This window comes from Crocodylus siamensis, chromosome 2 (genome assembly GCF_052110815.1).
Source record: "Crocodylus siamensis isolate JL-2025a chromosome 2, ASM5211081v1, whole genome shotgun sequence".
NCBI classification, from domain to species: domain Eukaryota; kingdom Metazoa; phylum Chordata; order Crocodylia; family Crocodylidae; genus Crocodylus; species Crocodylus siamensis.
The window spans coordinates 253568096-253590792 of NC_143396.1; the positions used below are offsets into that span (position 1 = coordinate 253568096).

Sequence of the window (22697 nt, forward strand, 5' to 3'; positions counted from 1 at the left end):
AGTAGCTTGAAGTTACTTAACGATAAGTAGAGATCCAAGATGAATATGGGCTGCCAATGTGGGGACACAGTCAGGAAGGCCAACCGCACCTCTGTCATGCATCCACAGATGCATCACAAGCAAGTCCAAGGAGGTGATCCTCCCCCTCTATGTGACACTGGTCAGGCCGCAGCTGGAGTACTGCATCCAGTTCTGGGCGCCGCACTTCAGGAGGGACGTGGACAATGTGGAGAGGGTCCAGAGGAGGGCCACTCGCATGATCTGGGGTCAGCAGTGCAGACCCTATGAGGAGAGACTGAGACCTGAACCTGTTCAACCTCCACAAGACAAGGCTAAGAGTGGATCTGGTGGCCGTCTATAAACTGGCCAAGGGAAACCAGCAGGCAATGGGAAAGTCCCTGTTTCCCTGAGCGCTACTGGGAGTAACAAGGAATAACGGCCATAAATTGACTGAGAGTAGATTCAGGCTAGATATCTGGAGGCACTACTTCACTGTCAGGGTGGCTAGGATCTGGACCCAACTTCCAAGGGAAGTGGTGCTCGCTCCTACCTTGGGGGTCTTCAAAAGGAGCCTAGATAGACACCTTGCCAGGGTCGTTTGACCCCAGCATTCTTTCCTGCCCATGGCAGGGACAGGGACTTGATGATCTGCTCAGGTCCCTTCTGATCCTACCAACTATGAAACTATGATCCACAGGTATGTTTTCAATATGTATGTATGTTATGAAATTTGCTCTTCATCTTCTCTTGCTTGAAATTGTATACATCCTATACACCATGTGATTGGCAGTTGAAGCCTAGGGTGCATGCCTTATCCCCTCAATCTAAAGCACAAAGAAGGTAGGGCTTACTTATTCCCTGTTGGTATTGCTCACCAGAAATTTTACAGCTTTGAGCATGAGAATGCATAGGCATCCACAATGGAATGTGGATATGGAGAAGCTTGACAATAATTGGAGTTTTTAGAAATGTAAGTACACTTCTTCTAGATCTCTTTTGAATCTACTTCTTTGTATTTCGTTCTTGAGCTGGAGGAATTCTGCTGGACAATTTTGTGTGACTGAATGATCCCTTTGACAATCCCAGAATGAGCTAAATGACTTGAATGATCTGCAGATTCTTGAGGTGGAGCATAATGGATTGGGCTCAGTTTGCTTGGATGACTTGTAGCTCCTGTACCTCTACCAAATACAGCTTTCTTCTCTCCTGTAGTGCTGAGCTCCTCCTGGTGGAGGAGAATCCTGGGTTTCAAAGAATAACGCCAGAGAGCCATTTCATCTCAGAGTGGGCCCCCATATTATTCAAAATTAGATGAAATTACAGTCAAGTAAATGTGCTGAGGTGCCAGCAGGCTGGAGACACCACTCCCCTCTGCTTCTCCTTTATCTTGAGTGCAAACAACAACATTTTCATCCTTTTTAGGGGCAAGTTCAAATCAGCTTCCACATAGGAATAGCAGTGAATGCTAGACCCAGCCATGACTGAGTTTATGCTGGTAAAAAGAGGGAAGTGAGATGAAGAACTAACTTAATTTGTTCTTCATCTCTTTAGAGTAGTTATGGCAAAGGAAATACACCTTCTGTCTTGCCATTTACAGTCCTTCAAAAGTTTGGCCACATTTAGCTCATGGCAGTTTTTCTCCTGCAGTCATAACTCCCTTTAACAGTTGTTTTACTGCATGTGAAACAGCTGAGACCGAGAAAGAAGTATGCTCATTAGCCTATTAGAAGTGAACCTACACTGCAGATCCTGCACAAGAGTGGAATAACTATGGGCTTCCCAGCATATAGAATGTGTAGGACTAAATGTATAGGACAGAATGTGTAGGACACCCTTTGCCTCCCTTCAGAGTCGTCCATGTGCAATCCCTCTAATCATCTAATTGACTGTTCCATATTGTGAAGTTTTGAAAAAAGATTGTTTTAAATTCTTGGTGGGGCATCACCAGGGTATTTATGGGCAGGGGAATTCATCCTTTTCTTGACCCACCAGGATGCAGAAAGCAAGTATTGGAGGTGTTAACTAGTTCTGAACTTTGAAAGGGTCAAAAGGAAATACAGGTGTCCTCTTCAGATTCAGTGGCTATGCTCTTAGCCCTGTCTCCTTTTGGGAGCTGCAAAACCGTTTGTGCTTTGAGGGATGGAGCTACACTGGGACAGTAGGAATTATCCCATATCTTCCAGTATGTTGAATTAAGCTGTAAAGAATAAGCAGTGGTAGTCTGCAATCGGAATTATGCAGAGAGGGAATATTCTTAAGCTCTTCTAGCATGGAGGGTTTGGAAGTCCTGTCACCAGAGACTCCTGCTCACATTGCTAAGTCTTGGCAGCAGATGCTGCTTCCTGATATAATGTCAAACTCTTAAGCAAGCTATGATGATGAAGCAGGTTTTTGTAGCTTGTGGTAGCTGGGGGAGGGGAATAAAAGCATTATCTGAGGAGCTGTGGAAACCTGATCCCACAGCTTTCCCCATTTTCCCCTTAATAACAGTTGTACAAGATGGGCTGTCACAGATCTACATCTGTCACCACCATAGGCTAAAGAGAGATCACAGAGAACAATCCTTTTTCAGTCACTCAGCTCTCTAAACTGTTTACACAGGGGAGTGGTAGCTAGGCTTGCAGCTGGTGGCTTTAGAGAAGATGGCCCTGCTCCTTTTTGGGGTCACGTGAACTTTCCCTTCTCATGCTCTCTCGGTGTAAGTTGGGAACCTTTGCCTGCAGAATGTGATGGGGGCTATGCGGGGTAGAAATGAAGCATTTGTCATGGAGGCCAGAGGATTTCACAATCTCCAAATGTGGTAAGGGAAATGATGAGACACCTCCAGAGCAGCTGGAACCATGACTAATTTACTATTTTGTGTGTTGCAGTAGTGAGAGATGGGGCCCCTATTGTCTTGACCACTGCACAGAAATACCTAGAGGCATGGTCTGTCCTAAACAATTTACTGTCTCAACAGCGAAGACAGGTGAATGTGAAAGGGGAACAGTATACAAAGGAAGTGACCACAGTGGTGATGACCAGCAAATGGATCTCCCAGAACGTTCTTATATATATTTAAAATGGACCACCTGGGGTTAGGAGGATGGAAAACACTGGGATTAGTTATTAAGATTTCAGGGAGGGGAAAGGGTAGGAATGGGGAGGTAGGCGTATATAGAAATAGAAGAAAGAAGAAATAGGGAAGAATGCTGGAGAGTGGAATGGAGGAATTAGTTATTAGTAAAGCACTTTATGGGACAGAGAGAGGGAAAACAGAAAATGGTTAAACAGCAGAAGAAAGAGGTATCCATCTTTATTTTTTGACTTGAGGGAGGGTAGTTTGCAGATCAGTTTGATGTGACAGAACCACTTACTGTTCTTCCACCTTGAGGATTAGCTGCCGCCTTGTCCTCCAAAGTTTATTGTATGCTGGCAGCCTCAAGGTCCTCACTGGTGCCTGGAACCATCTTGTGGAAAAATTTGCTTAGCCTACAGCGATGTTTCTCATATTCAGAATGCCTAACAAATGTCCACACTTGCGATCTACTCCTCCTCCTTTCTCCTACTACAGCCTTCCCAGGCTGGGGAGCAAGAGACTCAAATCTGTACTGGCCTAATTTTCTTTGAGTGGACCCAACTGTTCATTTCTGAGTTGTTTTTCTTCCCACTTACTGTCTGGCTCCATGACCCAGAGAAATGAGCAGGCAACATTAATAAATTCTGCTGCCATTTCCTCCCCCTCTGAGTCCCCCTGCAGCTCATTAACTTCCCATCACAAGCTACATGAGCCCTCGCACAGCTGTCTGCATAGGAAGATCTTGTCAAGCAGTCCAGCTCCCTGGAGCCAGCATTAACATTAAGAAGGCGACAAAATGCTGGGGCCAGAATTCAAGGAAAGCAGCATGGCAAAGACATTTTCTTGCTTTCGCTCCAGGCACTTGGGAACTGGTTAATTCCATGGAAATCCTCCTCTGGTGCCAATCTGCTGTTCTGCGACATTTTGAAAAAATGTGCACCAGTTGTATTGGCAATCATTAGCTGTCTCTCTCGCTTACTGCTGTGCCAGGGAGTCACTTTGGTGCCCAACATCTTATTTACAGTCATGTTTGTGTAGCATCTTTCTTGCAAACTGTATCCCAGAATAGAGCGAGCATGCTGCATAGCTGAAACAATAAAGTCAGGCGTGGAATGGGAAGCTGGCTTCAATCTGACCTGTGTTCTGAAGAGTACATCTAGCACACGTAATACAGTCCAAGTGAGAGAGGCATTTTAGGTGCTGAGAGAGAGGTGTTTTTGCAATGATTTGCAAAGTTGATGGAGTATTACAAAGGCAGAGAGTTATTAGAAGGTTTTCCAGGTGAGAGATGCAGAGAAGAAGGCTCTTGCACAAACATGGGGTTTAAGTCTGAGTATGTATGGTAGGCATAAAATAAGATAAATGGAGATGAGATGGCAGTGGAAAGAAAGGAGATTCCTATGGCAGACTGAAATAAGACAACTATAGTTTTAAAAGGAAGGAAGGGAAATGTTTGTTTTACATGAGATCTTGGAAAAAAAGTAGAACTTTGAGAGGTTGGGATGATGTGGTTATACTGCTTTATGCCTCCAGGAAAAGGCAGGTAGCTGAATTCTGCACAATGGTGAGATTTTGGGAAGCTAGAGTTGTATTTGTTCTTGTCTCCTCCTTATCTCATTCTTTTTTTCTTCATTCAAGTTTTTCTCTCCTAACTGTCTTTCTAGGACTACACTTCTGCTTCCCTCCCTTGTCTTCCCAAACTAGGAGTATATTTATTCTCCGTTTTAGGGAAGCCAGCCTCCTATTGGGGAGGACATTTGAGCTTCATTGAATTTTGAGGGATCAGTAGGCCTAAATGAGTCAGCTGGATTAGAAGTGCCCCAATGGGCTTTCAGTGCTTATTGTATATGAAAGATGCACTGTCTGTTGTGTTTTCAGAGCTCTATGGTTTTGATGTCCTTATTGATGCTACTCTCAAGCCTTGGTTGCTGGAAGTGAACCTGTCTCCATCCCTAGCCTGGTAAGTGATTCCTAGATTTAAGCAAAGAAAAAGTTAGGATCTTCATGAAGTAGGATGAAATCGCTGGCCATGCCAGATACAGCTAGTGATCCTCAGAGGGCATGGCTAAGTCAACCCCATGGTGGTGGTATTCCAATACTAATAGGCTTTCAGAGTAGATTTCCTTTGATTTTTCTTTTGTTAAAGTGACCATGGTACAGCAGGGTTTTTAAAGGAGTCCAGTTGGGGTTTCATGTTCTCCTTATTTTTGTATTTGTTTTTATCCTTCCACTCATTTACTATTGCTATTGCCACATAGCCTTGTGTCACAGATCTGGTCAAGGTCCCACTTTTTTCAGATACTCCTCAGGCAGCTCTTTTGGATCTCATTTGTCTGAGTCCACTGTACTTTAAGCCTCAAGTCAGAACAGAGTCTAGGTAATGCCCTTGGTTTCAGTCTCTAGATGTACTGTTGGGATGCTGGTCCTCTAAGTAGCACTCCCTGCTGAGATCTGAAACAGAACTGAAACAGCACTGGACCCAGTCACCTAGGTCCAGTGCTTTTATTCCTCAGACTCTTCTGTGGCTTAAATGTGCCCTTTTTAGGGGTGTCTGCGTGTTTTAATTAATTCACTTTTTCTAATATGCATTTAAATTTAAGTACTTCCATTGTGAGGTACTAGAAAAAGGCAGATAAGTCTATTTTAATATGCGTTAGTAAAAATGCATGTTTTCTGTGATGCTTTAATGTGCATTAAAATAGGCTAATGCACATTAAAGTGCATGTGTAGGTGTGCCCTTCGAGAACTCTAGTTTTACTACTCTGGGCTACAGTTTAGTTCTTCTGGAGTACATGGTTGGTACTCCATGAAATGCTTGCATGCAGATAGGCTTTGCAGAGGGTTCTGAAACCACTACTGCTCTTTATTAGTTAAGGCGCAAGAATGCATAGACCTAAGTATAAAAAGGGAAAAAGCAAGCATTTCCCTGCCTCAGTTTCCTCCACATTCTTTGAGGAGTAAGTGTGTTCTTTGGATTGGGGTAAGGTGATCTGGGATGGTCCAGGATTCTTCTGTGTAGCTTGTGGCTTGTCATCTGAACCATGGAGTCTTTTCAGCCCAGCTTGCCTTCTCTGACCTTGGCTGGTTCCACAGCTAAACTGAGCCTCACCTGCTGCAAAAGCATGCTAATCTCTTCTCCGCTCCTGCCCAATGCTTCTTGTGAACCTCTGTGAGGCTTTTGCAGTTTGTATGTCCTGCTTCCAACACCATGGCTTCTTTGTTCTGTGTTTGGTAACTTTCCAATCTCCGAACTCCAGCCCCCTGCAGACAGGTAAGAGAAAACTGGTTCTCTTGGGTTTCACCTCCTTAGCATACCAGTTGTCAAATTAGAGTACAGTTAACTGTAATGACACTTCATTGCATTTAGTCTGAGAGAGAGGTGCTGGAGGCCTTGTTAGCTAGATGGATACATATTTACACAGAAGTATTTGATACCACTATTTTCATAGTAACAGCTGCATAACAACTTCTCTGTATGCTCCAGTATTCATAAGTTATGTATCATTTTCTTAAATCATCATATCTAGGGTCCTAGATGATTTCTCATTTTTCTGCTCATATACAAATTGTTTTCAGGTCCATAATACATGAGAGATATCACTTCCTCCCTACTTAGGCAGCTAAAAGCATGTCTGTACCATAATTAACCTCATCATAACTGCCTCTCTGACTTTTATAATACCCATTTTACCCATCTTAACTCCATTCAGAATGTTGTAGTAAAACTAATCTTCCTGGTCTATTATTGTGTACATACATGCCTGCATACCTAATTTCTTATTGCATTTTGCCCTCTGCTCTGCTGGTAGTGCCAGCTTCTGTGCCTAGTTCATCTGTATTTTCTACAGATTAAAGAACATGATGCTTCTGTCATTATGCTCCTTTGATAAAAGCCAAGTCCTGAAAGACCTATCCTGTCTTTTAGTTATGATAAATTTAATTCAAAATCCTTGTCCATAAGAACACGTGTGCTTCTTGTTTTCCCCTGCATCTGTTCTATGTGTCTGTCTGTTCTTTCAGGGCCCATCCATTTCCTCCAGTCAATTTGTTCTTTGGTTCTTAGGCTCAGTTAGTCTGTGACTTCTACATGTTGTGGCATGGTTTAATATATGTATTGCAATAACACCCAATCTTCTAAATGACGTACAGATCCAAATAGTTTCTGCCCATCAAGAACACAGATGAACCTGTACATGATGTAGCAGTTGTGTGGGAGAAAGGAATAGAATTCAATAAACTAAACATTTTATAGATGCACATAGATTCACATGTTGGTGATTTTGTTTAGTGTATGCTAGACTAGACTTTCCTCCCCCTTACCCATTTCATTCTGCCTGTGTTTGCTCAGAATGGATGCACTGGGAATACAGTGAAGGGGAATGTTGGATACTAGTGCTTTTTTATTTAATGCTCCTCTTGTCTCTTGCATGCGGGGACAGTGATGCTCCTTTGGACCTGAAGATCAAAGCTAGCATGATTTCAGACATGTTCACCCTTGTAGGTGAGTGTATTATATGTATTCTGTTTGAATCTTTACTTCATATTCTTCATATTAAGCCAGTTTTTTGCATGGTGTGTTGACTGGGTTTGAATAGAAGTTTTCGGTTTTGAGAACTGGGTGTATAATACAATGACTGGGGATTCTGGTTAGAACGAGTGTATTGAGTACAGGAAATGTGTGTGTGTATAGAGTAGCATGGATGTAGTTTATGGTCTATACTGTCTGAGTCCAGTCTTTTTCTCCCGCCCAGGCGGGGGGTTGGGCTTGAAGATCTACAAGGTCCCTTCCAACCCTACTTCTATGATTCTATACACTGTTGTAGGAGAGAAGGTAGATGTGCTACGTCAGTAGTGCTCAACAATTTTGGCCAGATGGGCAGTGCCTAGTCTGTCCACAGGCTGGATCTGGCTAGTGGTCCCAATTCAGTGCTTGGGACAGGCACAACAGTAACCCACCTGTTCCCACAGGGTAGTGGTGGCCAGGGGAAGAGAGGATGTGGTTCAGCCTTGTTCCTGGGAGGAGGGGTGTAGCCTGGTGCCAATCCAAGTGCGAAGGTGGGGGGAGGATATGTGGCCCAGCCTAGACCCAGCTGTTGGGAAGGAAGGGGGTGTGACCCAGCCCTGATATAGCTGCAGAGGAGGGGCGTGACCCAGTCATAATCCAGTTGCTAGGGAGGGGCAGAGCTCAGCTTCAATGCAGCTGCCAAGGAGGGCAAGGTCCAGACCCAGTGCAGCTCAGTAATGGGCACAATACAGCCTGCGGGCCAGATCTGGCCCACGGTGGGTCCTTTGGTCCCACCCAGTGAAGGCAGAAGGGGCAGCCTGAGCCTTGGCATATGCAGGCATTCCTGCTGCTCCCAGGCATGCAGCAGGGCTGGAACAGTGTGGCAGCTGGACTCCATTTTTCAGCAGCCCTGGTGGTGGCAGCAGTGGCTTCTTCTAGGTGTCACTCTGGACCCGGCACCCCAGCTTATCTGCCCAGCACCCACTGGTGGAAGTGGAACCCATGTGGGTAGGATGCTCGGACAGGCGGCTGGAATGGGACCGTGGGCTGGCAGGAAGTGGCGTTTGGCAGCAAGATTGACAGGCAGGGCTGAGGAGACCCTGGGGTCGCAGGTTAATGACAGCATGGGCCTGGGGCAGAGCTGTAATTTGTTCTCTGCACGTCCCTGTGACAGGCATGCATTCTGTGGGCAGGGATGTTCAGGGAGCAGATTGCAGCTCAGCCCTGTGATGTCACTGCCCCAAAATCCTGGACCCAGCCCCCTACCTGCTTTCCCGCGGCCCCATCGTTGCCCTAGCAGAGTGGTTTGCCTCTGCTCTGCATTCACCTAGCAGAGCAGTTTGCCTGTGTGGCTCCTGACTGGTCTCCATGGAGACTGGGCTTGTGGGACAGTGACAGCACTGGGTCAGGGCTGGGGCAGAGCTCTGGTTCTGTGGGCAGGACTTGCAAGGAGCACATCTCAGCTCTGCCGCACCTCTTTGCTGTTACTGTCCTGTGAGCCCGGGATCACTGTGAGAGTGTTCAGGCAGGCCATGTGGCCAGGCAGACAGGATGGGGCCTCAGGCAGGCAGGAAGTTTGCATCTGGGGCCACGTCCAGGATCTTGGGACAGTTACGGGCTAGGGCAGGGCCACAATCTGCTCCCTGTACGCTCCTGCCTGTGGAACTGGCGCCCGTCGCAGGGGTGTTCTGGGAGTGGATCATCACTCTGCCCCAGCCCTGGGCCTGTGCTGTCAATGCTCTGTGACACCACTCCATGATTCCAACCTTGCCTGCTCATCCACTCCTGAACTATGCTCCTAGCCCAACCATGGCCTCATCTGATGTAGGGAGTTCTGGTGAGTTGTTACGTGGTGGGGTGTGCTGACCTGGCCTGCGGTAGCTCGGTAAACCCCCTGTGTGGCCTGCTGTCCATCCCTGATGTAGCTGCAGGTAGGGAGGAGCGTGGCCCAGCCCTGATCTAACTGCTGAAGTAAGGGGAGGGGAAGCGGTATGGTCCAGCCCCAACCCACTGCATGGGGCTTGGGGTATGGGAATTTGGCAGCAGGGATGAGTGGTTGCATTACTTGACTCCACTCCCTTGCCACTAAATTTCCTGATCTGTGGGGAGCCCCGCAGGCCAAATACCATGGCTCCTCTGGCTACATCTGGCCCATGGGCTGGAGGCTAAGCACCCTTGCCATAGATAAGGGAGTATCAGTAGAGGTTGAAATTTAATAAGTTGTGGGGAAGATAATAAGCAGCCAAAGGGAAAGCTGCAAGTGGTCTGTTTTGTGCAGGATCTACAATTGCCTTCCTTGAGTGTTTTTTTGAAGTCTTCTAGGCCAGTGCTTCTCAAAAGTGGTGGTCCACAGACCAGTGCCGGTCCGCAAACCATCGGTCGCTGGTCCGCAGTGAATTGCCAGGAAAGAAAAAAATATTTTCAGAAGCGTAATATTCATGTGTCATAGCGCCACAGTTTGTACATTCCAACACTCCAGGTGACGTCATGTCGTGCAAGGTGAGGAAAGAGAAAGAAACAGCTGGTCGCGCATTTTTATAGCACTGTTACACGCAGTTGCTGCCGCCGGCTGAACCGGGCACCGGTCCCTGGCCCACTGGAAAAAAAATCGCCGGTCCACCACATCAGATAGTTTGAGAAGCACTGTTCTAGGCAGATAAGGTTCTTTGAGTAAATGTGATATCACGGGGTACACTGACAGATCTTTGGGGCCAATACCAGTAGCTGATTTTTAAGGAAGTGTACTGGCTGATACCGATCCAATTTCCGATATGCAGCCTGGCAGCTGATAAGTCTGTTGTGGTGGAAGGAGAGGGGGAAGGGAAGGGGCATGTGGGGTACAGATTGAGGCCCCTGCAGTGAGGGAGGGGGTGGGGCTGGGGAAGGTGATACCTGGCTGGGGCTAGGCAGGGTGCTCGTCTGGGGGGTATAGGGGAGAGGTGGCTTCTGCCACTGCATGCACCCCCAGAGAGCACTGGGGAGGATGTGTGTGCCCCCCTGGATCTGCATGGGGCGGGCTGTAGCTATGGGCTTGGGCTGGGGCTGGGTTAGTGCCAGGCTCTTCCCAGCAGGGGTTGACTTGGGCTGCGCTTGGGGCAGGTGGCAGCGCTGTTGGGATTGGGATCATTCAGAAATTTGCCATAGCCCGCCCTCCCTCCCTCCAAACCCCTCTTACAGCACTGCCACCGCCTGCCCCACCCTCTGCCAGGAAAAGCTTGGTGCAGACCTGGCTTCAGGCTGCTGCGGCAGCTGCCTTGCCCCACAGATCTGGGGCATGCCCCCTGCCCCCACCCCATGCCTTCCTGGGGTGTGTGCAGCATTGGGAGCTGCCCCCTCCCTGCGCCCCACCTTGCCCCAGCTGGGCAGTGCCTGACCCAGCCCCTGCCCACACTGCGGGGGCCTTGATCTGCCCCACTCACACCCGTTCCCTCCCCACTACCCTTCCACCACAACAGTCTTACCGGCTCTTTTGAGGATTGAGTGCTCTCAGGCGAAAGGGGTGCTCTTTTCAGTACTCTGCCAAAAATGTAATGCAATGTGGAGACTCAAGGAATAAATGTAGAGGAGAACCTCTTTAGGTCTTGTTTGGGGTAGAGAGACCCCTTGGTTAGTTGATATTGTTGCTGGGAATGCTAGGTTTGAATTTAATGGGCTACTTAGGTTTCCCAGAAATTGAAGGTTCTTGTATGCTCTCCACCCTGTGAGTGTTGGGGGAGCTAGCAGGAGTTATTGCAGGGCCCTCGGCATGGTTTTATGAGTGTTAGTGGTGCTCAGGCCAGGTGCCAGATGATTGGAAGATGGCCAACGTAGTTCCCATCTTTGAAAAAGGGAGGAAGGAGGACCTGGGCAACTATAGGCCTGTCAGTCTTACCTCAATTCTAGGGAAACTCTTTGTGAAGATCATCATGGAGCACATCTGCAATGGTCCGGCTTCAGGGATGATGCTCAAGGGCAACCAGCACAGTTTCATTAGGGGCAGGTCATGTCAGACCAACCTGATTGCCTTTTATGATCAGGTCACAAAAGCATTGGATGCAGGTGTCACCGTGGATGTAGTCTTTCTAGACTTCAGCAAGACCTTTGACACCATCTTCCATCCTCATTAAAAAATTGGGCGACTGTGGCATTGATGCCTACACAGTCAGATGGATTGCAGATTGGCTGAAGGGTTGTACTCAGAGGGTGGTGGTGGATGGGTCATATTCGACCTGGGGAGAAGTGGGCAGCGGAGTCCCCCAGGGCTCGGTCCTCGGGCCCGCGCTGTTCAATCTCTTTATCAGCGATTTGGACGATGGGGTGAAAAGCAACCTGTTTAAATTCGCTGATGAGACCAAAAACTGGGGTGAGGTGAGCACGCTAGTAGGGAGGGAAGGACTGCAGCAAGCTTTGGATAGGTTACAGGGGTGGGCTAGCAAAAACAGGATGCGCTTCAACACTGACAAGTGCAGGGTGCTGCACAAGGGCAGTAGTAACCAACAGCACACTTATAAGATGGGAAACTCCCTTCTTGAGAGCATGGAGGCAGAAAGGGATCTTGGAGTCGTTATTGACTTCAGGATGAACATGGGCCAACAATGCAAGGTCACGGTTGGCAGGGCTAACTGGACCTTGTTGTGCATCCACAGGTGCATCTCAAGCAGGGCCAAGGAGGTGATCCTCTCCCTCTATGCAACACTGGTCAGGCCACAGCTGGAGTACTGTGTCCAGTTCTGTGCGCCCCACTTCAGGAGGGATGTGGACAACATTGAGAGGGTCCAGAGGAGGGCCACCCACATGATCTGGGGACAACAGGGCAAACCCTACAGTGAGAGACTGCGGGACCTGAACCTGTTCAGCCTTCACAAGAGAAAGCTGAGGGGGGACCTGGTGACCGTCTATAAACTCACTAGCAGGGACCAGGAAGGTTTGGGAGAGACCTTGTTTCCCCAAGCACCCCCTGGCATAACAAGGAATAACGGCCATAAGTTGTTGGAGAGTAGGTTTAGATTAGACATCCATAAGAACTACTTCACAGTCAGGGCGGCTAGGATCTGGAACCAACTTCCAAGGGAAGTGGTGCTGGCTCCTACTCTGGGAGTCTTTAAGAAGAGGCTTGATGCCTACCTAGCTGGAATCATTTGAGCCCAGTTTTTTCTCCTGCCCAGGCAGGGGGGTCAGACTTGAAGATCTACAAGGTCCCTTCCGACGAGACTTCTATGATTCTATATGACTTTCCTTTCTCATCCAGGCTTTGTATGCCAGGATCCAGGCCAGCGGTCAAGCCGCGCACCCTATCATTCATCTGAGTCTGCCAGAAGAAATCCCTTTCAGAAGTCTCAGGTGAGTTCAGAAAACCAGGATTTGATGCTGCAGCTCTCACCTGAATATCAAGAACTTATTTGGTTTGGCTCAAATGTGAAGGAGCCTGCAAGGGAGTGAGGTTTCCTAGGATTCCTGAAGGAGAAGATGCCTGGGATGCAGCTGGACTGTGGGTGTCCCAGCCAACTTCATTATGGGTGACTGACTAGTTTCAGGAACCCCATGGTTTGTTTTTTTTTGAATGGAAGCCTCTTCCTGTGGGGAAGGAGCTTTTACACTTATAACTATAGCCTCTTCTCCTTTTGCTCTTGATTTTGATTCCTTTCCTTTCTCTTGATCCCTTCAGACTGGGCCTCATGTGGCATGCAGTGATTGTCCTTGCCCTTTGAAGTGCTTGCTCAGTGCTAGTTTTGAATTGCAGCTTTCCGTCCCTTCTTTCTCCCAGCCAGTTGGAATAAATATTTGTGGGATATTGAGCTCCCAGCAAATGGCAGAGAGCCCCCTGCTTCCATTTGTATTTTCAAGGGTATTTTTTGCCTGGCAAACAATCTGCACTGGTTGTGAGTTCAAAGACTTCTTTCTTTTTAGAGGCCATTGGATGTTTCTGAGCTGCCTACAGGTGGCCACCATGCTGCTGAAAGTTGCCTCTTCTGTGGCATGGCTGTGTGACTAGAGCCCAGGTAGGACTGTTGGAAATCATTCCTTGTTTCACTAGGTGAACACCAAAAGTGTCATGATCAGAAGACACAGCATCAGTTGTAATAAATTGCATCTCTCAAAATTCTGCAAAAACAAAGTCTGGATGTGGAATCACCCTGAGGGTGAAATTAGTTTATGAAGTGAGACACAGGAATACCTGGCTGAGGCTCTAATTCAATAGATGGAGGCTGAAGGTCATGAGGATCTATATCGATTTTGAAGGAGCAGTGCAGTGCTGCTTCTTTCTGTGATGTTGCTTCTGTAAAACCCCACTGTGGGGGCCAATTAGTAGCGTACATCTCTACCAGTGGGAACATATTCAGAAAATGAGTTATAAGACAAGTAACTTCTTTTCCCTGGAGCAGCTAGACCAGACTTTGCTGTTCATTCAGTTTTCTTGAACACATTTTCCTGAACTCATAGTAAAGAGAAATGGAAAAATCAAACACCAGGTTTTCAGTAGCTCTTGACTTACACAGGGGATTTCTCATAAAACTATAAAGAGTAATTTTTGGGTCAACTAAAAAGTAGAGAGATTGACTACTAAACACTGGTCATGAAATAGCAGTGTCCTTTCTTTGTGATGGAACCTCAGCTTGTGCTCTGCTTGCTGAGATGAGCCATATAGGAAATGAGCAAGGAAAATCAGCAGGATTTTCTGGGCTTTACAGGGGACAGAGGTGAGAACAGGGTTTTCTTTAGTAACCCAGAACATTTTTGGCTTGCTATTTTTGGGAGGCTCTTTGACATTGATTTCTGCTCCATCTTCAACTCTTCCACTCTCATTCTCTATAGTAAAGGGAATTCTGAGACATTTTCAGTTCTTCTTTGAGGTTCGAATTGTTTTGTGTATGTGGCCATGAATCATGAGGAAGACTGTTTGCTGGGAACAAATCATGAAATTAGAGTTCTTGATCTGGGGATGGTTAAAGATGGCTTCTGTTCCCTGGGTCTCTCCAAACTGTACTGCCAATTCATTGTGTGATTTCTTTGGGTTGAGACATGGAGCACAGGTAATTTCCAGAGAAATGGAGCAATTTTCTGCATCCTTTGTTAAATAACTGCTGATGGGGCTGGAATCTTTTCAATGAGTCCTAAGTCATCAAGGACCCACAGTCTTTGATTAAAGAATGGTGCTTCGTGGAAGTGACAAATGGATCAGTTGAGGATAATGTTGCAAGCCCTTTGCTTTTCCTCGGTATCAAAGAGGGTGGCAGCCTGATGACAGCCAAAAGCAAGAAGAATCCCTGTTATTATGCAGATGCTTATTTCTGCTTATTCCTAATTCTCAGCCCCCCCAACCCACACTACTGAGCTGGACTTGCATAAGCACCAATCAGGAGGCTTATGTACTCTCACAGACTGCTTTGTGATGTACTGCTTTTTACTATTTCTGCATCTGTAAAGGAATGTTGAACAGAGTCCCATTTCACCATCAGAACTGGAATATCTTTGGGGAATTTAAATCAAATGGCTTCTGGGCCCCTTGGAGGTTTCCCTACTGAGGTTTTCCCTCATCTCAGAACAGTTCAGCTTGAGAGCACTGATGATCTGCTCCCATAAATTGCTAGTTAAATGTTAATGCAAGAAAAACATATGTAGATAATTTTGGTTTTAACAATTTAGGTAAGTTCCTTTTAATTTGCATGTCTTTTGCCTCCACCTTGAGGATTGTGCATGTACCCAGAAAGCTCTAAGTATCTGAGCATTAGTCTAAAAGTTCAGATGACTGCTGTGGGTTCAAAGAGTAGAATGTAATTTGCTCAGGTCAAGATCTTCAGTAGCATAATGGGAGCTTCTAGCAGTCAGCCTGGACTTTGGTTATGCCTTTCACTACAGGGCACCCATTACTTCCTCAAAGCAGCATGTTGGGAGGGGTGAAGGTGTTTTGGAAGAATGAGATTTTTATTCCGTTTGTCTGTTTCTTGTAGCGACCTGTCTCTGCACAGCCTCGGCCAACAAACACGAAGTTGGTAAGTATTGCGCTTTATTTAGTTTTATTTACCAATGATAAAGATCCAATTTTAAATTTTATCTAATGCTTTTAATACAGATGAACCACATAGTGGACAATAAGTAATCCAGGTAAAGATATTCAGGGGAGAAAAACATTTTTCATCTGAGATTTGAATAGAAATGGAGAGATATGGCACAACGATTGCAGATGGCTTGAGCTGAATGAGAAAAGATTTTGTACCAATAATAGCCAGATTATTTAAAATAAGTAGGTCATGTCTGATGAGACTAGTTCAACTGAGCCAAGTCTCTCAAGGACTTTAGTGCAATGGTATTTCTAAACTGTATTTTGAAATTAAACAAACAGGTGCAGGTATTAAGGATGAGGATAGTAATAGTTATTTGTCTGTAACTTAAAAGATGGTAGCAACAGAATGTGTACATACTGTCGCCTGGAGACCTGGCTTTAAGAACGCCATAAAGAAGAAACCACAGTAGTAAAGTTAGAGGCAAGACAATAGAGGGAGCAGCAAATGGATTTGGTGTCACAGATGTGAATGGAGAAAAGGAGTTTTGATTGGTCCTGACAGATTACACCCTAGAGTACTCAAGGAGCTGGCAGGTGTCATAGCCCAACCTTTGGCAAAAATATTTGAAAATCTGTGGCGCTCAGGTGAACTACCTGAAGACTGGAAGAAGGTCAGTGTCCTACCCATCTTCAAGAAAGGGCAGAAAGTAGATCCCAGGAATTACAGGCCAATCAGCTTGACCTCAATCCCCGGTAAGATTCTGGAGAAAATTATCAAAGAGACCCTTCTTGATAGGTTGGCTGATGGCAACATCCTGAGACACAGCCAGCCCAGGTGTGTTGTGGGTAGGTCTTGCTTGACCAATCTCATCTCCTTCTATGACCAGGTGACAGAGCACCTGGACAAGGGAGAAGAGATTGACATCATATATCTGAACTTAAAAAAAGCCTTTGATTTGGTCTCATGATCTCCTTATGCAAAAATTGGTCAAATGCAAAAATTGGCCTCGGCTACACCACAATCTGATGTCTGGGAAATTGGCTCCGAGGTCATACCCAGAAAGTAGTAGTTGATGAATGCAAATCATCATGGTGCTCTGTGACCAATGGTGTCCCCCAAGGCTCTGTCCTTGGATCGGTTCTCTTCAACATCGTTATCAGCAATGTGGACATTGGTGTCAGAAGCACGCTGGCCAAGTTCACTGATGACACTAAACTTTGGGGCAATAGCATCCACACCTGAGCATAGGCTAGTGATCCAGGCTGACTTGGATAAGCTTAGTAAGTAGGCAGATATAAACCTTATGATGTTCAGTACTGAAAAATGCAAGGTACTCCACCTCAGGGGGGAAAAACCCCCCCACAGCATGCTTATAGGCTTGGTAGTGCTATGCCTGCTAGCACCACATCTGAAAGAGACTTGGGGGTCATGATTGACCCCAAGATGAACATGAGCCACCAATATGATGTTGCAGCTGGTAAAGCAAACAAAACTCTGGCTTGCATCCGTAGATGCTTCTCAAGTAAATCCCGGGATGTTATCCTCCCACTGTACTCGGCCTTGTTGAGGCCACAGCTGGAGTACTGCATCCAATTCTGGGCTCCACAATTCAAGAAGGATGTGGAGAAGCTTGAGAGAGTCCAGAGGAGAGCCACGTGCATGATCAGAGGGCAAGAGAATAGGCCTTATGATGAGAGGCTGAGCCATAGGACTCTTCAGCTTGGAAAAGTGCAGGCTTGAGGGGGATCTGGTAGCTGCCTATAAATATGTAAGGGGTGTGCATCAGGATATGGGGGAACTCCTGTTCACCAGAGAACCCCAAACGATAACAAGGACCAACAGTCATAAACTCCTCTGTGATTGTTTTAGGCTGGACATAAGGAAAAACTTCTTTACTGTCTGAGCTCCCAAGGCCTGGAATAGATTCCCTCTAGAAGTGGTGCAGGCACCCACTCTGGACTCTTTCAAGAAACGTTTGGATGTTTATCTTGCTGGGATCCTTTGACCCTAGCTGACTTCCTGCCCCTGGGGTAGGGGGCTGGAGCTGATGATCTTCTAATGCCTATGAAATCTATGAAAATCTATTAAGGTCACAAATGGCAAAAACAAAAGAGATCTAAATGAAGGCCCAAGGAACTGGATTTGGATTGGAACATTCTCTTCCTACCCAAGAAAAGAAACAATTATTGGACTTGAGACATTAATCTGAATGAAGTAGTGATGGAGTTGCAAATATGGTAGGTCAAGATGGATTAAGGAGATGTCAAGAAATGAGTCCTTAAAGGCAAAGGAGGGTGGATATACATATAGCTCCTTATCATAAGTCTTAACTGAAGTTAATTATGAAGATAAGACTGCAAGAAAGGGGCAGAACTGAATCATGATACTTCTTTATACAGGGCCAGACAAATCTTGGTAGTGACAACCATCAGTATTAAGTAGGAGCCTAACCATGATATAGGGGACCCAAAGACATCTGCATAGTTTGGAGATAGATCCAAGAGGATGGAATGCTCCAGAGTTTTAAAAGATGCTCTTTGATTCAGAAGGAAGCAAAAATTCCTTTTGAAGTCATTAACACAGGAGAGAGAGGATGCCATGCCATTATCAGAATGCATGCTCAGTCGAAGCACTGAAGGGTACTGTTGGGGAGAGGGTTCACTGTTATTAAGAAGAGCTACTTTTTCTAGCACTGTAACAGCAGCACAGTTTGGACTGTGGTCATGGGTGGAAAGCAGAAATACTTGAGTTCTTTTCCAAGTTTTGTTGCCATAGAAGTGTATTAAGTCAGTTATCTTTCCCATTCTGTAATGAGGATAAGTGACCCTGGCCTACCTCCCCTACATGGGTATTATTGTTGGAATCCAGGGAGGATTTAAATGTATGGATGTCAGGAGATTTATAAAGCTAAGGATGACACTGGGGACAAAGGAGTTGATGGCTGATGATGCAGAGGTAAAGGAAGAAAGAAAGACTAAGGCATCATCATCCACAGCCTATGGCAAAACTGCCTGGATATTAATGTATTAGTTTCTCCCATTTTCTTGTGCCCTCTGTTTACTCAGGCTTTGGGTTTCCCTGCTTCATCTAGATCTCATTTTGGAGGGTTTTCTTGTATAAAGAGTTACAGTAGGCTCAAGGAAACATTTTGAATGGGGACTTCTATGTCAGTGTTTTTCCCTCTGGATCTTGCAATGTGGATTACCAGTGGATTGCCCAACCCAGTCTGCTCTGATGCAGCATCCATTCTTGTTTCAATTGATACATCCTCAGCTTCCATTATTGTACTTGCTGTTTCTACTGGGGGAGCCAAACTGAAATCCTGTCCTTTTGTTACCAGTTCAAATAATCCTTAAAATTCTTTCTTTTGAGTCTATGACCTATGAGTTTTTTCCTAAGGCCTGCCCATATTGAAGATTCTGTCATATTTTTCTTCCCCTGCTCTGCTAAGTGGGGTTTTGAAAGTCATCTGGAGGTATGAGGTGTCCTGGGTTCAGTTCTTCTAAAAGCTTTCTCGAGTGGCAGCCCAATAAACCATTCATCAATTATGTGCAGCTGTGCTGATTTGAGTATTGTTACATTATTAAGAAAATCTTGCTATTTTGGAAATGCTTTGAACTCTAGGCTTGCAATTGGAGTTTTTGTAATTTATCACTGTACATCAAATTTCACAGTTGGTTTGGTAGAATGTCTTCAAACCCTCTTGATTTTCCGCATTTTAAGTCTTCCTCAGCTTTCTGTGCTTGTCTGTGGTAACGCTAACAGAATTTGCTATGGTGTGCATGTATGTATGCAGACAAAGAATCTTTCTGTTTAGTATTGTGAGAATCAGATTGTGATCTTTCAGTGTACTGAATTGAGGAATGTGTGTGGCTACTGAACTGAATGTCTAACCCTTTTCTCCAATTTCATTTCACTTGTAAGTTACTGGAAAAGTAGTGCCCTACTGCAGTGCAATTGGGTGTATCTTGACTTGGGTGCCTGTTGGTGGGGGGGGTGTGCTTCTGTGGATGGGGGCCCATGAGCATGAATCCTGGCCCTACCACCCTTTGCAAGTAGATTCATCTGTGCTCTGGGACTGGAAGTGTGAATCCCAGCTTTGGGACCTTTTGTGTATGTGTCATACTTTTTCTTGCAGGGGCTAGGGGGGTGAATGTTGGCAGTAATGTCTAGGGTACGAGGTCTACTGTGTTTGAAAATTGGGAACATGAATCCTAACACTAGTGCCCAGAGGTGTGGATCCTGCTATAATTGAAGCCTAGGAGTGTGAATCCTGGCTGTGATGCCCAGGAGAGTAGAGTGTGCTGGGGATGGAGGTGGAATTTGAATTCTTTCTTTCTTTTCTTTGAGTAAGTGAAGAGAAAGGAAAAGAGTAAAATCTGGATTTATATTATGTCTCTACAGCGTACTCGTCCTCTGTCTGCCAGTGATGTTGAGATAAAAAGCCTGATGCCCTCAGGCAGGGAAAAAGTAGGGGGAAAGCAAGGCAGCTCAATGTTGGGTCTGTCCATGGAGGAGGTAAGAATTCTATTACTCATTTTGTATGCTTCTTGGCTTTGGGACAGTATCCGGGAAAGAAGGGAATACAAGTAGCTTAATTATTCAGAGTAATTTTGGATTAACTGCCACTGCTGCCATACATCTGCTGATTTTGGAATCAGCAGTCTGTCCTCAGTGGGACAAATGGAAGTGATTAGGGTTACCGCTTAGAAGATTGTTAATTTTCAGTAAAACTGCCAAGAGTGGCACAGTCCCTGGAGGACCCTTGCTCTTAGCTATAGTAAGCATATATATACTCACTAAAGAGCAATAAGATGCTTCAGATATTGTATCTAACCAATGTATCTTATTTAGATATTGTATCTAACCAATGTATCTTATTTAACCATCACTTGTTTAAGCCAGTTAGCCTTGCAGTCCTGGGGCCAATGGCAGACATCTTCTAGAAACCAGGCCTTGCCACAAAGCTCATCTTCTAGTGCTAATATCTGTCTGCATCGCAGGCAGATATCTGGTTTTTGTTTCTCTCTCATTCCAGATAAAAGTTCTGCGTCGAGTGAAGGAAGAGAATGAGCGGAGAGGTGGTTTCATCCGGATATTCCCTTCCTTGTTAACGTGGGACCTTTATGGGTAAGAAGTCTCCAGCAAGTATCTCCTTGGTGCACTGTGCTGGAGTTATAAGATGTTTATCAAGATGATGTAGGCTATCAGTTTCTTTGTATTAAGGATGTATATATTTTATGGATGACTTCCCACTATGCATGCTATTTTACTTGTTCATTGTGTTTGTCTGAGCTTTAATTAGTCTTCTATTTGGGCCTTTCCAGATCCTTCTTGGAGCACAAGACAACAATGAATTATATGCTAGCCACACGGCTCTTTCAGGACAGGTAGGAGACTGCGTGCTAGATCAGGGAGATGCCTTCTGGGAGGGGGCAGAGGGGACTGAACTGAAACAAGGATGATATTTTCTCTCTTCATAGCTGCAACAGCTACATGTTCAGAATACACCTTCATAGTTTCAATGCTGTGGTCACCTGGCTATAGTCTATAATGATAGAAATAGGTCTTCATTGCTCCCTCAGAATGCCCATATATGCAGTTACCTTCCCCTCTAAATAGACTCTCCAGGTGTTCCTTCATATCTGGAGAGGCTCCCCTTTGGATATGTGCAATCCTGACTTCTAAGAGAGAAAGAAGAGGCACAGCATAGTGGGGAAAAGGCACAGGAGTTGGTCACAGAAAGGATGAGGGTGTGGTAAATGGGAATGGCTAAGAGTAAGGAAGGAGACATTGTGGGATACACAGATAGTCTTGAAAGCCACACAGCATCCAGACATTGGGAGGTGGGTGCTGGAGAGATTCCTTATCCTTCTTGCTTTAAATCAGAATTTCACCATGGCTGTTTTCCTCTTGCAGAACAGGCACTGAAAAGTCCACTTGGACTCTAGTGCTGCTCCTACTCCTAGTTGTGCAATCCTGCCTTTGTGCTTAGCTGTGGTAGATACAGAAACCCCTGCTGCTGTGAGGACTGCATATAGCATGAGCCATCCTGTGTTCATTTCATAGATTTCATAGACATCAGGGCTGGAAGGGATCTCGGGAGATCGAGTCCAGCCCGCTGCCCAAAGGGCAGGAAGTCAGCTGGGGTCATAGGATCCCAGCAAGATAAGCATCCAATTTACTCTTGAAGGTGTTCGATGTAGGTGCTTAAACCACCTCCGATGGCAGGCTGTTCCAGACCTCGGGGGCTCGGACAGTAAAGAAATTCTTCCTTATGTCCAGCCTGAAACGGTCTTGCAGGAGTTTGTGACCGTTCGACCTAGTCATCCCTTGGGGCGCTCTGGTGAACAAATGCTTCCCCAGATCCTGGTGGTCACCCCTGATAAACTTATAGGTGGCCATCAGATCACCCCTGAGCCTACGCTTTTCCAGGCTAAAGAGTCCCATGTCTCTCAGCCTATCATCGTAAGATCTGTTTTCCTGACCTCTGATCATGTGCGTGGCTCTTCTCTGGACTCTCTCAAGCTTCTCCACATCCTTTTTGAATTGTGGAGCCCAAAACTGGACTCAGTACTCCAGTTGCGGCCTCACCAAGGCCGAGTACAAGGGGAGAATGACGTCCCGGGATTTGCTTGAGAAGCATCTATGGATGCACGCCAGCACTTTGGTCGCTTTATTAGCTGCAGCATTGCATTGCAGGCTCATGTTCATCTTGTGGTCAATGATGACCCCCAAGTCTCTTTCTTCTGTAGTGCTATCCAACGTAGCATTGCCGAGCCTATAAGGATGCTGCAGGTTTTTCCTCCCAAGGTGGAGAACCTTGCATTTTTCGGTGTTAAACACCATGAGGTTCTCATCTGCCCATTTGCTGAGCTTGTCCAGGTCAGCCTGGATCACCCGCCTATCTTCTGGCGTGGATGCTTTGCCCCAAAGTTTGGTGTCATCGTTGGCCAGTCCACTCCTGACTCCAATGTCCACATCATTAATGAAGATGTTGAACAGTATGCGTCCAAGGACAGAGCCTTGAGGGACCCCACTGGTCACAGGGCACCATGATGAGTGACTGCCATCAATTACAACCCTCTGGGTTCGGCCACGGAGCCAATTTCCCAGCCAGCGGATCGTGGTGGAGCCAAGGCCACAACTGGCC

The 22697-nt window shown here is 46.1% G+C and overlaps 1 protein-coding gene across 6 annotated transcripts in view; it reads left to right on the plus strand.

The window, feature by feature from the left end:
- Window positions 1-22697, plus strand: part of TTLL5 (tubulin tyrosine ligase like 5) — a 178569-nt gene that overhangs the window by 44177 nt on the left and 111695 nt on the right. For all 6 annotated transcript variants that reach the window (XR_016440344.1, XM_090033722.1, XM_090033723.1 and 3 more), the window contains 7 exons: window positions 4937-5018; window positions 7498-7559; window positions 12790-12881; window positions 15491-15532; window positions 19949-20062; window positions 20583-20674; window positions 20872-20934. Coding sequence is in view for 5 of the 6 variants with exons in the window: in XM_090033722.1 (XP_089889848.1) it covers window positions 4937-5018; window positions 7498-7559; window positions 12790-12881; window positions 15491-15532; window positions 19949-20062; window positions 20583-20674; window positions 20872-20934 (547 nt within the window). In the remaining variant the exon portion in view is untranslated. The remainder of the gene's footprint in view (window positions 1-4936; window positions 5019-7497; window positions 7560-12789; window positions 12882-15490; window positions 15533-19948; window positions 20063-20582; window positions 20675-20871; window positions 20935-22697) is intronic.